This window comes from Phyllostomus hastatus, unplaced genomic scaffold, assembly GCF_019186645.2.
Source record: "Phyllostomus hastatus isolate PE091 unplaced genomic scaffold, TTU_PhHast_1.1 phas_contig_312, whole genome shotgun sequence".
In the NCBI taxonomy this organism is placed as follows: domain Eukaryota; kingdom Metazoa; phylum Chordata; class Mammalia; order Chiroptera; family Phyllostomidae; genus Phyllostomus; species Phyllostomus hastatus.
Window position 1 is genome coordinate 600,482 of NW_025333849.1, and position 16,160 is coordinate 616,641.

Here is a 16,160-nt window from a genome sequence, read left to right on the forward strand (position 1 = left end):
ACTTGTCAGGGTTGCTGTTGGTTTTTTGTAGACACCTTTTATCTGTGATATCTTTTGCTGCATAACTTAACTTAGTGACTGAAAACAATAATCATTAACTGACTGGTATGGCTCAGGTGGTTGGGCGTCCTTCCGCAAAGCTCTGGATCGCTGGTTCCATTCCTGGTTGGGGCACATGCCTAGGTATTGGGTTCCGTCCCCAGTCATCTGGGGTGTGAACAGGAGGCTGCTGATCGATGTTTCTCTCCCTCTCTTGCCTTCTCTTTCAAAATATGTAAATGGAAAAAAACAACAACAACCCAGTAATCATTTAATTATTTCTCAGTTACTGTGGTTAAGGAATTCAGGAAGGTCTCAAGTGGGCAGTTCTGGCTAGAGTCCCTTATCGTTGCAGACAGATGATGTCAGAGCTGAAATAATGATGGGGGTGGGGTTGGTTACTGCAGCTGGGGGCTGGTTGTATATCTCCCTCTTCTGATAAGCTCAGGCCTCTCCATGTGGTCACCCATCTAGACTAGTTTGGGCATTTTTACAGATGGCAAGCTCAGGTAGTCATCATAATTGTTACATGCTGGCTGAAGTCTTCAAGGGTGAGAGTATTCCAGCAAGGAGGTGCCAAACTGCGTTGCTCTTTATGACCTAGCCTTAGAGGTCACATAGCATCATTGCATTTGTACATTATTTGTTAAATAGCCCTGCCCAATTTTAAGAGGAAGGGATGTAGACCCTCCCTCTGGATGGTGGGAAGTGTCAAAGTCACATTTTAAGAGCATGTGGAAAGGGAGATATTGTTACAATCATCATCTCTGTTTGTAGATTTGTTTATTTCTCTCAGTATTTCTGCCAGGCGTTTTGTTTTGTTTTTATTTTGAGGCTGTATCTTTACGTGCCAAAAAATTTACCTAGTTAAATGTTTCTGGTGATGTAAAGTGTTTAATTACATGAGCTGGATCACTTCTGTTTCAGTGCTTTTAGTGTTACCCTGGAAATTACAACAGGCATAACTAACTTATCATACTAAAGGTGATTAATACATGTACCCTGCCCCTCAACAGTACCAGGCCTTTCACCCATTTATCTCTCCTCACAGTTTACGTGCTTTTGTCAGCAGATACTTTAATATATACTCTACCTTTATTTATATTTCACAATATACTTTATTTTCTTTTTAAAAAATCTACCAATGTTTATTCATATTGTCAGCATAACAGTCAAACCTTTAGAGAATTTTTGTGAGTTTATTTGAGTCAAAGTGATGACAGTTGCTGGGAAGCAGAACCTCAGGAGAATGGCAGTCTTGCACTTTATTTTTTACATTACAAGTAAAAGAGGAGGTATAAGTGGGTTACCTGAAATCTACCGGTGATTAGGGAGGAGGGAGGAAGCAAAGTGGGGAAACCCCTGGGATTGGATAAAAAGTAAAATGATAGACACATCTTTTACACAGGTGGGTACAGGATAGTTAATAGTCAACAATTAACATGATAACAGTAACAATGAGGGGATCTGTGGTCTCCCCCTGGTGCAGTGCCTGTGCTTTGAGGGGTCCAGAAAAAGGAAACTTGACATTGCAAATGTATGCTATCATAGCTATAAAACGACAACAGACAGGCTCAGCTAAGGTAAAGATTGATTCTGTTAGTGGAAAAATACCAACCTAGCACATGACGACCTGCCATGAACTGTTTTTAGTTAATAAGTTTTCATTTCAGACCATCTTTTGTGGTTACTTTAGGTCTCTGTGTTTGTAAGGTCACCACGCAGGCCTCCCCTGAGGTCATTGCCTTTAGCGTGTGGCCCCCTTTCTTCCACAGTATTTACCCAGGTATTTATTTACTGCTTCCTTTGCTTTTCTTTCCCATTTTATCTCACACTTCACATTTGCTTCCTGATTGAAGCACCTACTTCAGAATTTACAGCTAGAGATGAAGTCCCCTAGTTTTCATTGGTCTGAAAAAGTCTAAATTTTTCTTTTGTGGTTGAAAGAAGTCTTTTTGGCAGAATTTTGAAGATAAAATTCTGCTCTCCTCTGGCTTCTATTGTTTCTCTCTGGGTTTCTGTTTTCTCTTTAAGTTTTGCCCTGGGAATTCCTATTTTTCCTGTTCTTTTGTGCTTTTATGAAGGTTTTATATGCTATTTTATCTAGCATTTTAAATTGTTTTCAGCAGCGGGATTAGCATAAATAATTTAGCCCACTGTTACCAGAAATTACAAGTCAGTATTGTTTTTATTTTGAATTATTTATGGAAATGAAGGTAACTGATCCTTTTCAATGCCTAAGACCCTCTAAAGTTGTATTATCACCAGCTGTGTTATTGTTGAGTCAGCTGTAGGCGGTTAACCTGAATAGCTGTTGATGACTAAAGGGGAGGATCTATTAGCCTCTCTTAAATCTTTCTTGTGCAAATCTCCTCATAATAGAGTTCTATAATGTTTTTAGCACGGTATTTTATTATTTCAAAACCCTTCAAAGGGTACCTTATCTGACTTGCATGCTTAATACCTTTTTAGAGGAAAAAGAAATATTAAACTCAACTTGATTGCTATGGACTATTATGTCAGTTAAAAAGTTCTTAAAAGTTATCATATGGGAAAGGATATATATTTTTCACTTAAGGAAGACTAGGTCTTACATTTTGTTTCTTCAGTATGTTCTGAACTGTATACCTCTTGACAATCTGAATATAATTCAAAGCTCAGAGCTCAGTAAACCTAATTCAAGGACAGAATGAGGGTGTGCATTGCTTGACTTATGTAGATAATTATTTTGGCTTTTAAGACAAAGTAACTTGAAAGTAATGTGGCTGGTATTCACATCTTTTTTGAATGGGTCACCAGTCTTGTGACATTCCAGTGAGATGTGAACCAACTTTGCCTTCATCCAGAAGAGTGCAGTGCATATATGCGTGGAATACAGAAGTTTGCACAACTTTCTACAGCCTTTTGAACTTCATGCATGAAATGTAAACACCCATCCTTAACTCACCAAGAGAGGTCCTTGTCCAGAGGCTTCCTTTAGGAACAGAGTCTATTTTTGTGGGCAAGGTCAAGATTTCTGTTTCTGTCCAGCTCCCCCATGAATAAGGATATCAATGCTCACCTAGCTATTTTGATCACGTGGAGAAATGTGTGAATGTGTTTTGGATTCTGCACAATTCACATTCATTGCAGAGAGAAGAACTCAGAAGCATTTGCTTACTGCTGGGGAGTGAATGTCACCATTTTTATATATGAAGGAAAATATGTTATTGGAATTCTAACCAAATATTCTTTCTTTTTTATTGAAGCTGTTTCCCCTGCCTCTCCTCTACATTGGAAACCACATAAGTGGATTATCAAGCACAAGTAGATTAAGGTAGAGTGCCAGAGAATGATTGACTGGAGACCCTTCGCTTGTTTGCTTCTGATGGTACAAAGGCTACATTTGATTTTTTAAGATATTGCTTGGGCTACATATAGAATACAATAATATTTAATAATTTGTAAAATAAGATAGAGTTTTGGGTTTAATTTGTTAGTGCTTTTAGAAATGTTAAAAAACTGTTTCTCTCTCTCTGTCTCTTTTTTGTTTATGTTCAAAGTCTGCCCCCAAAAAGTGAACTCTCTTGGAATCAAGATAGAGAGAGGGTGATTTATTCAAGAAGAACTGTGTATATAAGTATGGTTGTGTGTAACTTTTGGTTTCATCACAGTTTTATAAAAGCAGAAACATTCTGTCAGATTTGGTATAGGTCAGGTTTGGTACAGGGTAAAAGAAATAACAGACATTATTTTCAAGTGTGTGCTATATATTTCTGAAATTTGCCTTTAAACTTATTTCAGGGTCCTTTCATTGACTATGTTTGTTAAAAGTAACTGTAAAATATAAAAATGAAAGTGTAGGAAGACCCAGTCATCCTATAAATCAGGAAACTTGGTATGAAATATGTAGCCTAATGAACATACACTAGTCACTAATCTGTGACAAAGATATAAATAATAAAGTTTGTACAAATGGTGACACCTGCTTGTATAGTGAATGGAAAAGAGCAGGTAGAAGGTAGACCAGAAGGAGAAGGACATATAAAATGGAGAAGTGTGAAATTTGGCCAATGGCCTTTCTCTTGTTTAGAACGTAAAGGACAGGTGTGGTTATGAAAAAAAAAGTGAAATACTGTTTTCAGTTACATATTTTAGTTGATTTGTTGTTGTCTGCTGAGATCAGGGTAGTCATTTTTCCTTAATTACCTCAAATGTGTTTTGAGGCTTCCTGTGGTAGATGTTATTGCTGTGCTACCATGTACCCTCTTCAGTTCTGAGTTCTCCTGTGGACGGTACCCTTGGTCAGCAATGACGGCTGGCCACCTCTCACATTGGGGGTCTCTGCCTCCCATATGATGGTTTCTTTTTTTTTAGTGACCCTAGTAGAAACATCTTTTTGAAAAACCTTTAATTTGTTGGGGTAACATTGGTTAATAACTATATAAATTTCGTATGTACAACTTTATAATACAACATCTATGTACTCTATTGTGCACTTACCAGCTGGTGTCTAGTTCCCACCCCTCACCATGTATTTGACCACCTTTACCCTCCCCTTAGTCCCCTCCCCCTCTGGTCACCACCATTCTGTTGTCTGTATCTGTGAGTTGTTTTCTTTTTTAGATTTTATTTATTAAATTTAGAGAGAGGGGAAGGGAGGGAGACAGAGAGGGAGAGAAACATCAATCGGTTGCCTTTCACATGTTCCCAACTGGGGACCTGGCCCACAACCCTGGCATGTGCTCTGACCTGGAATCGAACTGGCAACCTAAAGCTTTGCAGGATTGTTGACGGGAGAGATCTGGTTCTTTTTGCTGATGCATGTAAAGAATTACATATCAGCAAATCTAGTAGTATGTAATCAGTTTATTAGTGGCTCCCTTCCATGAAAGAGAACAGGACTGGGTGGAGTAGGGGTGAAAGGCAAAGTTTCAGGGCAAAGCAGGGTGAGAAAAGCAAAAGAGGTTGGACACCAGAGTAGCAAGCCCCTGGGCAGCCTGAGGCCAGGTGGCCAGAGGCCCTGTGGCCTGAGAGCTAAGAGCACCCTGAGCCCGAGAGAGAGAGAGAGAGAGAGAGAGAGAGAGAGAGAGAGAGAGAGAGAGAGAGGGAGGGAGGGAGGGAGGGAGGGAGGGAGGGAGGGAGGGAGGGAGGGAGGGAGGGAGGGAGAGACCTTTGTTCTCAGGACTTATATAGTTGGTGGGATAGGAGGGGAAAAAATTACATATTGATTAATGGGTAAATGTGGCGCCAGTTTTCCTGGGGGTTTGCTAGCCCGAATTATTATCTTGCTCCAGACCCCATTTAGTCATCTTGTTGTAAAACAAATATCTGACAGTTAATTAAAATTGGGGCACTTTCCAAAGTTATTTATGGGCTGTTTTTGTAAGCATTAGGGACTCCCTCCTAAAACAGATAGTGACCAGAGGTAGGCAATTACCCAAAGTTGTGTTATGGGCTCTTTCTTTGGGCACTGGGGACCCTCTCCCACATTCAGGCCTTGGGATGAAAGCACAGTTTCAAGGCTTTCTTTCCCAGATAGTGGAAATGCTACACAGAATTTCAAGGACTTTCTTTCTTGTTAACACAGTGTTTCTTGTGATATTGAAACACCTGGAAATATTATCAGAACAGGCTTAGGACTGCTGAGTTAGCATATGAGACTTGTCTCCTTCCTCCTCCCTGCTCCGGTTTACTATTTATTCTACCTAATTGGTAAAGGGTGTTTCCTGGCAACCAGGGTGATAAATGCTGGCCAGTGACAGTATTGCAATCTCAGAGTTCTTCCTATGCTGTCTCTTGCTTCAGGATGATGCCCAACCAACTGAGCCACACTGGTCAGGGCTATATCTAGGAGTTTTTTGTTTGTTTGTTTTGTTTCTCCATTTGTTGCTTTTTTGTTTTATATTGTACATATGAGTGAAACCATATGGTTCTTGTCCTTTTCCATCTGACTTATTTCACTTAAGATTTCTCCATGTTGTTGCAAGTGGCAGTGTTTTATCTTTATTTATTTTTTTAAAGACACATTTATTCAGCGTCATGATCAGACTATTACATTTAGCAATCAACAGCATGGGTGCAAAAAAGGAAAAAAAAACTACATTAAAAACCCTTTGTTGGAATGCTTTACACTTTCCATAGAACAGAAACTAAAATAACCTGTTATACAATTGGTCACAAATACAGTCCTCGAGTTTTTTTGCCCATTCACATGAGTATTGACTAAAACATGTCTTCTTTGTAGCAGCTAGGCCCTGCCACCACTGTGCTTGGTTGAGTTCACAAATCTGTTGTAACCTGTAGCTTCCCTGTCACTTCTCTGGCTCTCCTCTCCTGCTAAGCTTTGTTTCCTGGCATAATTAAAACCTTCTGCCACTGCCATAGCTACTGCTGCTGCTGGACCACCATAGCCACCTTGGTTTCATGGTTTGGCAAAGTACTGGCCTCCACCACCATAGGGGCCAGAGCTTTTGCCTCCAAAGTTTCCTCCTTTCATGGGCCCAAAATTTGAAGATTGATTGTTGTAATTGCCAAAATCATTGTAGCTTCCACCACCTCCAAAGTTGCTTCCATCATTACCAAATCCATTATAGCCATCCCCACTGCCACCATATCCACCACCACCACAGCTACCACCAAAGCCACCTCGACCGCTGAAGTTTCCTCCACGACCAAAGTTGTCATTCCCACCAAATCCACCTCCACGACCACCTCCGAAGTTTCCAGAACCACTTCGACCTCTTTGGCTGGATGACGCACTAGCCATCTCTTGCTTAGATAGGGCTTTCCTTACTTCACAGTTGTGGCCATTTACAGTATGGTATTTCTGAATGACAATTTTGTCGACAGAGTCATGGTCATCAAAGGTTAAAAAGCAAAGCCTCTCTTTTTGCCACTGCCTTGGTCAGTCATGATTTCAATCACTTCAATTTTCCCATACTGTTCAAAATAATCTCTTAGGTGATGTTCTTCAGTGTCTTCTTTAATACCACCAATGAAAATCTTTTTCACAGTTAAGTGGGCAGCCAGTCTTTGAGAATCTTCTCTTGAGACAGCCCTGTTTGGTTCCACAACTCTTCCATCTACCTTGTGTGGCCTTGCATTCATGGCTGCATCCACCTCCTCCACAGTGGCATATGTGACAAACCCAAAGCCTCTGGAGCACTTGCTGTTTGGATCTCTCATCACCACACAGTCTGTGAGCATTCTCCATTGCTCAAAATGGCTCCTCAGACTCTCATCTGTTGTTTCAAAGCTCAAACCTCCGATAAAGAGCTTCCGTAGCTGTTCCGGCTCTTTGGGAGACTCTGACTTAGACATGACGACTGCAGAAGAGAGAACTTCAACGATGCTTACTCAGCGGCGTCCACCAGCAGAAAGCTTATCTTTTTTTTTTTTTAAGGTTTAGTATTATTTCATTGTGTGTATGTACCACATATTCTTTTTTTTTTAATATCTTTTTTTTTATTCAAATACCATTCTGATCACTCATGGTCCAAGGACATTGAAGTAATAAACCAAAAGGAAATAGATGTTAAAGATTGATCTTCAAACATTATAGCCAATGATGCCATGCTTGCCCATGATCTCGCTGACATAAAACCACATCCACACCTCAGTCGCCACCAAACCAGTCAGCACAGCTTCCTTAAATGGTAGCTGTTTGAAACTACCAGTTTGAGCACTATTGACTATAGACGACTGAGCACTTTTTTCAAGCTCTGAATAGCTGTTAGGATCTCAGCAGGGGCTGGAGGAATCAGCTCAACCTTGGCATAGTGCCAAAATGCGGCCAGTCGAGGTTTCGAGCAAATTGCAGCAGCATTTACCAGCACTGGGCCCTTCTCTGTGAGGTTACAGACAAATTGAGCCATGATTGCAGGATGGAAATTCTGTGGCCCTGCTGGCCAGCTGAATGTCACCCCTTGAAAGCTGTACCACATATTCTTATCCAGTCTTCTGTCAAAGGACATTTAGATTACATTCATGTTTTGGCTATTATAAATAATGTTGCAATAAATGCAGGAGCATATATAGACAAATATTTATGAATAAGTGTTATCAGTTTTTTCAGTGGATATCCAGAAGAGGGGTCACATGGTAGCTCTATTGTTAATTTTTTGAGGAACCTCCATACTGTACCATAGAGGTGGCAAACACAAGGCCGGAGGGCCAAATCCAGCCCTCCTCTGTTTTATCTGGCCCCGCGCCTTGTTTCTACCCTGCGGCAGCACTGAGCTCCTTGCCCCTAGTTAAGGAGTAGTTACATTTATACAGTCCTAAAATTACATTTGGCCCTTTGAAGGCAACCGCGAGGCTGATGTGACCCCCCGGTGAAAATGAGCTTGACAGCCCTGCTATAGCAGTTTACATTCCCACCAGCAGAAAAGAATCTTTCCAACAAATGGTGCTCAAACAGTTGGACATCACATAAAAAACTGAACCTAGGCATGGGCCTTACTTCTTTCACAAAAATTAACTTTAAAAAGATCATACACCTAAATGTAAAATGTAAAATAAAAAGCTTCTGGAAAAAAAACATAGGAGAAAATCTAGATGACCTTGGGTTTGACAATGAGTTTTTAGATACAACACCAAAAGCACAACCCATGAAAGAAAAAAATGAAAGCAGAACTTCATTAAAATTTAAAGCATCTGTTCCTAAAGACTATGTTAAGAGAATGAAAAGACAAGCCACAGACTGAGAGAAAATATTTGCAAATACATATCTGATAAAAGACTTGCATCAAGCAAATGAAAATTCATGAATTCATGAGAGCAAAAAAACAAACAGAAACAACTCTCATTGGTTACCAATGAAGATGACAGAACACTGTTATTTCTCTGAACATTTATAAATGATTCTCTTATCCTGCCTTTCCTATGTGAAATGGTGAAAATTTATACTTATTGAAGAAGTTTATACAATAAATACAGAAGGGGTAATATAGTTAGAAAACCATCATTTTACACTTTGTAGTGAAATAATGGGTCTAGATAATCATCATCAATGGATACTAAACCCATTAGGTGAAAAATTGATGTTTACTTGTCCCAGCATCATGTGTTCAAAAGACTGTCCTTTCCCTGTTGTATTGTCTTGGCACCCTTGTTGAAAATAATTGACCGTTATTGTAAGGATTTCTTTCTTTCTTTTTTAGATTTTATTTATTTTTAGAGAGAGTAGAAGGGAGGCAGAAAGGGAGGGAGAAAAACATCAATGTGTAGTTGCCTCTTGCAGGCCCCCCCACCACAGACCTGGCCAGACCTGGCTGGACCTGGCCTGCAACCCAGGCACATGCCCTGACTGGGAATCAAACCAGTAACCCTTTGCTTTGCAGGCCAGCACTCAGTCCATTGAGCTACTCCAGCTAGGGTGAACTTTGTTGTTTTTGATGCTATCATAAGTGGAATTGTTTTAGTTTCCTTTTGGATTGCTTATTGCTAATGAATATAAATACAACTATTTTTTTAATATTCATTTGTTTCCTGCATACTTCCTTAATTCTCATTAATTGTAGTAATTTGTAGTAATTTATTCATTTATTTATTTGAGAGAGGGGAAGGTAGGGAGAAAGAATGGGAGAGAAGCATTGATGTGGGTGACAAATATCAAAGTGACAGAGAAACACTGATCAGTTGCCTCTTGCACATGACCTTCCGGGACTGAACCCAAAACTCAGGCATGTGCCCTGACTGGGAATTGAACCAGCATCTTTCACTTTGAGGGATGATGCCCAACCAACTGAGACACACTGGTCAGGGCTATAATAATTTTTAAATGAGTTCCTTAGGCTTTTCTATATATGTCATCTGCAAATAAAGGTGACTTTATTTCTTCCTTTCCAAACTGTATGTTTTCTTTCCCACCTTGCTTAATTGCCTTGTCTAGACCCTCCAGTACAATGGTGAATACACTTAGTGGTGAGCGAGAACCTCCTGGTCCTATTCTTGGTCTTAGGAGGGAAAAATCAAACCTTTGATCACTAAGTATATCTTACCTGCTTTTAAAAGGCATTATCTAAAAATATTTTTTGAAGTTAATTGAAAGTAACAACACTTTTAGTTGACTGCTTTGACAAAGACAATTCAAACCAGTCTCATATCTTTTTTTTATTTTAAGCTGTTTATTAAGAAACAAAAGACTCAGAAAGAACCTTTGACCCTCTCCCCTTTCCTGCCCAAGAGATTAAGCTCTTATAAGAAATTTTAAAGTGTGAACATAAAGTTCACACTTGGTCTCTGGTTGTAGTGCCACTGTTAACATTAAATCTCTCCTCAGGTCTCAGGTCTGGTCCAGAGGAGCTGGCCACTCCCACTCTGGGTTGTGATTCTGACTTTCCTTTCCAAAGCCACCACCTTCTGAGGGTCCCATCTGGAAGCAGGTGGAGGTGGGCTGTCCCGACCCTGACAGTCTGTTGGCTGTGCACTGAGCTGTGTCCTAGAATCTCTGGGTTTTAAGAGTTGGTGGAAGTGTTTTTTTAAAGCATTGAATGTAACCTCATTACTTAAAGTTTTGGAGGAAAAATGACTGGCAATTCCACCTGCTAGCACACTATTTTAAATATTCATTTTTAGTCTTTTTAAAAAACATACAGAATGTACTTTGTTATAGTTGTAGGCTCTACATAATTCCTTGTTTCTTCCTTGTTTTATTTAATATTTTCTAATAGTGGTAAAGTTATCGCATACAATGTTTCCTCAGTGTATTTATCATAATTTATTTAATCATTGCTTTGTTGTCTGACATTTTGTTGTTTCTGATGTTTTTCCCAAAGATACTACTGCAGTGAACACTTTTGTACACATGTTTTGTTCTTTTCTTTGGTTGATTACCTAAGATAAGTCTCCCAACAAGAAGTAATTAGGTCCAGGGTTAGGCCCATTTAATGACTCTTGATGTATGTAGCCCCAATGTGTTTTGCCAAAGGGTGTATTGGTTCACCTTGTGGACTAGTTTAGCACAATTTTGTAGTAGTTGGATATTATGTTGTTTTAAATAGTTAATAGATGAAAGTGACTAAAGTTATTTAATTTCCCATTTTTAAATTATTTAACATGATTTGTTAGTAGTATACATGAGAATTAGGTCAATTCCTCATATTTAATTTGGAAAATTAGTGCCTTAATTAAAAATGTGAAACATGTTAAAATTTCTTTTGGTGCCTGATGTTATTCTTCTTAAATCTTTTCCTGACAGCTTGCCGATGTTCACTGTGCTCAGGAAATTTACCATTCCACTCACTTTACTCTTGGAAACCATCATACTTGGGTGATTTTTGTTTTTTCCTCCGTTCCTCTGATGTCCTGTTTCCCCTTCCCTGCAGTATTTTTACCTAGAAAATTCTCAATATCTAGTCTTCTTTCCAAATAGTTGATTTGAATCGCTAGTAGCAATAACTTTAGGACAAATAGTTTATTATCTTAAAAATAGTCTCCTATTTCCATAATACCCTATGAACTTAATGAATGATTTTTAATGATAATTTTATATTAGACAAATAATACATGTTTGTGGTAGAAGTTTATTTAAAAAAACCAGTAACCCCCAAACAGATGTAAATCTGTTTCCTGAGCGAGGTGGAATATACACTGATTTTGAAATACCGAGGAAAAATTGTGTGTATATATAGGCTAGGAGGGGAGACACTCAGGGAAATCCATTCTGATGCAGTGATTATGATGTCACATTAGAATAAGTTTGTTTTTGTAATGTTGGGTTAGAAATTTTTCATAAGGATATTGAGGCTGCCATTCATAAAGGTAATACCTGATTTTGCTGTGAAGGTTATTTAGGAGTGAAGTTTGGATGATGCCCCAGTTTTATCTTAATCTTTGGATGCTTGATATAAGTACATACCAACTAGACCAGCAGCAGGAGGTGTTCTGCATTTTGTCCCAGCATCTCTCTAGTGAGAACAGAGAAATGCATTTATAATTAGATTAAGGTGGTTCTTAAGAAATGCAGTAAATTTGGTCAGACTTACTGATCTACTTACAAATACTTTCAATGCTTTCTCTAGGTAAAGCATTATTCATTCAGTTTTAGCTATAAAACTGTTAACAGTGTTTATATTCAGTTTGTTTTAAAAATATGTTCTATATATTTTTTTACTCTCCTTCTTTCTTTGGACTGTCTGTCTCTCATCTGCCCATCTGTGTATTTATTACAGGAAACAGTATTCCTTGAACATCATTGTCAGTGTCTTTGCCATCGTTCTTGGTGCTGTCATAGCAGCTGGGTAAGACTTTGGACAGTTTCTGCTCAATAACTTCTTTGTGTGTTTGACAACAGTCCCAGCCTCATTCTCATTTTTTATTTTCCATCTGGCTGCCATTGAATTGAGCAGCCAAGGGACAATCTGGTGTTTAGGAACCTCTCTCGTGTTCCTGTGAAAGTCAAACTGGATTCCGTGTTGGCCGGAATGTTTCTAAGAATATATAAAGAGAGCATTATAAGATATTAATACAGCATTTCTTCATAGAAAAGGAATGAACTGTTTACTTTTATTACTGAATATTCGTCTTCAGTATAAAAATTTTGCTTGAAAACTTCTTAGGCATTTGATTAAGAAGAGTAACAGATTTATTAAGTACATACCAACTAGAATGCTGATTTGTTTTGTCATCCTGTGATGCCTTAGAAGTCAGTATTTCCAAGGCAGAATACTCTCATGAAATGTCTTGTAAAGTTTGGGACAGGAGCCAACAATACCAGTGCATGACTGCTACTTTACTGGCTAATGTGCAGGAGCAGGAATGAGAACTTGGAGACTGCATTTTAAAGCAGGCACTCAGATTCCTATGTTTTATAGCATGGTGGTTACAGCATGTGGGCAGTTACAGTACCTGGGTTTAAAACTTAGTCCTGCCTCTGTCAGCTCTTTCTCAGCCCACCTGTGCCTCAGTTTCCTCACCTATAAAGTAAAGATTATAATAGAAAAGAAAAAGCTACTTGACTGAAGGGAAGAAAGAAACTAGTGACCTTAACCCATTTAGAAATGAGAGTTCTGGATCATTACTTGCGAATTAAATAAGGGTGTGGGCTGCACTGCCAGGATATCTGGGATCTTAATTCCAGCTACCTCACCTACTAGCTACATAAGCCAGGACAAACTATTCAACCTCCCTGGGCCCAGTTATTTCAGCAGTACAGTAGAAATTAGAATAGCATCCACCTAATAGGTTCCTTGTGAGAAGTAAATGAAGTAATAATAAACTAGGGTTTACACTAGTGCATGACCAAAGTCAACAAAAATGTACTGAGTGTTTGCTGTGTGCCAGGCATCATTCTGGGTGCTGGGGAATCCAGCAGTTAACAAAACAAACAAGAATCCTTGCCTTCATAGAACTTCCATTCTAGTTGGTGGACAGAGAATAACCTAAAGAAATATACTAAAAAATATAGCACACCAAATGGTGACAAAGACCACAGTTTATTATTTATGTTTTCATGTATATCTCGCTCCTCCCCAGTCCTGGCGGAAGTGGAGGTCAGCCCCTTGGAAGCTGGGCCCTGGTGTCAGCCCTGTATTCCCTCCCTGTGGCATGTGCCAGTACAGACAGCAAGCAGCAGCACTCAGAGCCTGTTTTAGTCATGAAGACGTTTGCTCAAACAAAATCAGATGAATAAAATAGCTAAAAAAGGGAGGTGTTCTGTTGTAAGTTCTCTGCCCTCACAGCACCCTGGGGATCTCTCCTGGGTAGCCTCTCTCTTCTATGTTTCTTCGAGCTCAATTTGAAAACCATTGACTTAGAGCCAGTTGAAGACTTTTACAAAAAAATGGTTTATAAACAAGTCTGGAAGTCTTTGGTGAAGAATAGCACTTCAGGAGCTGTGTGTGTATAAGCACATTCCAGAACCAGTTAGTAGAAATTCATCTTATTTAATACATGTGATACTCTAATGAGCTAGAAGGGTAGCTGGTTTTACCTAAGAGCCAGCTTGGAATAGTAATTCTCAGCTTTCCCCTTTGTCAGCACCCACAGAATGGAGAACAACCTGGTGGGTAACAAGTACAGTTTTTAGCTGTAGGTCAGCTGAAACCCCACCCTTCTCTCCTCTCACAAAAATTAACTCATCCAAATGTCAGTAATCCTAGAATGGACTCAGTTGGATCAGCCAGTTAATGCTGCTGTAACAAACAGCTCCCACATTTCATATCAGTTGTTTAACATGTCAAATGTATTCTGCTCACACCTCTTATGCAAACCAATACCAGTTAATGCTGTGTGTGTGCCCTGCTCAGTGTAGCTGCTCAGGGATCCAGTTAGATGGGACCCTGCCTCAAAGGGGGCTTCTTACATATTCACGCTGGAAGAGGGCATGTGGAGAACTGTGCACTCACTCTGCAAGCTTTGGCCTTGGAGTGAGGTGTTAATTCCTCTTACATTTTATTTGCCAAAGCAAGTCAGAAAAAGTTGAAATAGAATGTCTGAACAGCCCTAAATGACAACCACAAGGCTTAACCACGAATCTGCTCATTTATAAACAAGTAAATTCCTCTCAGCCCTGGCTGACGTGGCTCAGCGGACTCAGTGCAGACCTGTGAACCAAAGGTTTGCTGGTTAAATTCCCAGTCAGGGCACATGCCTGGGTTGTGGGCTAGGTCCCCCGTAGGGGGCATGCAAGAGGCAACCACACATTGATGTTTCTTCTCTCTTCCTTAACCTCTCTGAAAATAAATAAATTAATTAATTAAAAAAATTCTTCTCAAACTTCTGTGCTTTCACTACTGGCCTAAATAAATGATGTTTGGAACTTCCCTGGCCCCTACTCCCCCAATCCCCAGAGAAAGAACTGAGAACTCTGGGAATTTCCCTCAGGCTCTCTGAGGAAGTAAGCAGCACCTCCCTTCATTCCTCTAGAAACCTGGCTGTTTTGCCCATTCTGCTCTTTGTTAGTTAAGGAAATGGCCAACTTTCAATCATTGAGCCTAATGTGAGTAGGCAGGAGGTTCGAATCCTCATTTTGAGAGATTCTATTTCTGTGAGAGAGCCAAAGAATTCTGATAGTGATGATCTAAAATTAACTTACATTTTCAAAAATATATATAGATAATAATGCCAGTGGAAGCTTCAAGCAAAATCTGGTTTAAATTGTGTACAGATCTTGATGCGGTTTTTGCCTCTCTCTACTTTCTTCTCTTTGGTTAGAAATAATCTTATTTTCATATTGAAGGGGATCAGGATATGCTGTTTCAAAATATGCCACTTTGGCATAAACATTGTTTTGAGCTGAAGGTAATTGAGAATCCACAAATGTAGCAATCTCTGCCCTCCCTTTTCTGCCTAAAAGCAGATCATAAGTTTCTTTTTGTGAAGGTGTCCCCTTTCCTGGACCTGGAGACAGGAAAGCAGTTCTTGTCACTGGAGGTGAGAGTCAGCATAAACAGACCTAACTAAAATAACACTTATCTTCTGTTAGTTTCCCCCATATAATCCCTAGTCCCTTTCCCATAATTTGTTCCTCAAAACCTAAACCCTCTTTGTTAAAATGGCATATCAGCCCCAGAATTGAACAGCTTCTTTGAGTTTCACTTCTCTGTGAACTCCTGTATGCATAAAATATTCACTATAATTTGTATACTTTTTTTTTTTTTTTTTACTGTTCATGTATCTTTTGTCAGTTAGATCCACAGGCCTCCAGTCACTGAACCTGTGGGGGCAGAGGACACCTCCTTGGCAATGTATATTTATGAATTATGACATTGGTCTTATAATGTCTGCAAGGTCATGTGCAGGTGGATGAATCACATCTTGGCTAAGCTGTTGTTCTGTTTCCTCCCTATGTCACATCCCCCCCAAATATTTTTATACTAGTATTATTTATTTAAAGTAAAAATTGAAGAGATGTTTCACAAGGATGGGAAGGAGGGAGCCTTAGAGGAGGCTCAGAGAAGGACAATGTGACTGTTTGGGTGCCAGATGTAGGTGTCAGTTTCTCAAATGACCCCTCTTGCCCCAGTCACTGCCCAGCTGTCTCCACAGGGCTGCACCCTGGGGATGGCCCTATTTACTACAATAAGCAACTGCTGCTCGGTGTGTTGTGTAAGTCATTCCCCTTAGAAAAGCAGAGCTCAGCGATTACTGTTGATTTATCAGTTAGCAAACGAAAGGACTTTGCAGTAAAAAGAAGA

The 16,160-nt window shown here is 39.5% G+C and overlaps 2 protein-coding genes and 1 pseudogene across 3 annotated transcripts in view; 1 reads left to right on the forward strand and 2 right to left on the reverse strand.

The window, feature by feature from the left end:
• The window catches only part of SLC35D2 (solute carrier family 35 member D2), a 66,497-nt gene that overhangs the window by 20,425 nt on the left and 29,912 nt on the right, over window positions 1-16,160 (forward strand). For both annotated transcript variants that reach the window (XM_045839840.1, XM_045839838.1), the window contains exons 4-6: window positions 3,288-3,355; window positions 11,222-11,293; window positions 12,195-12,263. In XM_045839840.1, the coding sequence (XP_045695796.1) occupies window positions 3,288-3,355; window positions 11,222-11,293; window positions 12,195-12,263 (209 nt within the window). The remainder of the gene's footprint in view (window positions 1-3,287; window positions 3,356-11,221; window positions 11,294-12,194; window positions 12,264-16,160) is intronic.
• LOC123819472 (heterogeneous nuclear ribonucleoprotein A1-like) lies at window positions 6,112-7,386 on the reverse strand. The gene is given in 2 exon segments (XM_045839841.1): window positions 6,112-6,897; window positions 6,900-7,386. Coding segments are annotated over 2 exon segments (897 nt in total). The 5' UTR covers window positions 7,342-7,386; the 3' UTR covers window positions 6,112-6,442.
• Window positions 7,570-7,895, reverse strand: LOC123819473 (annotated as a pseudogene).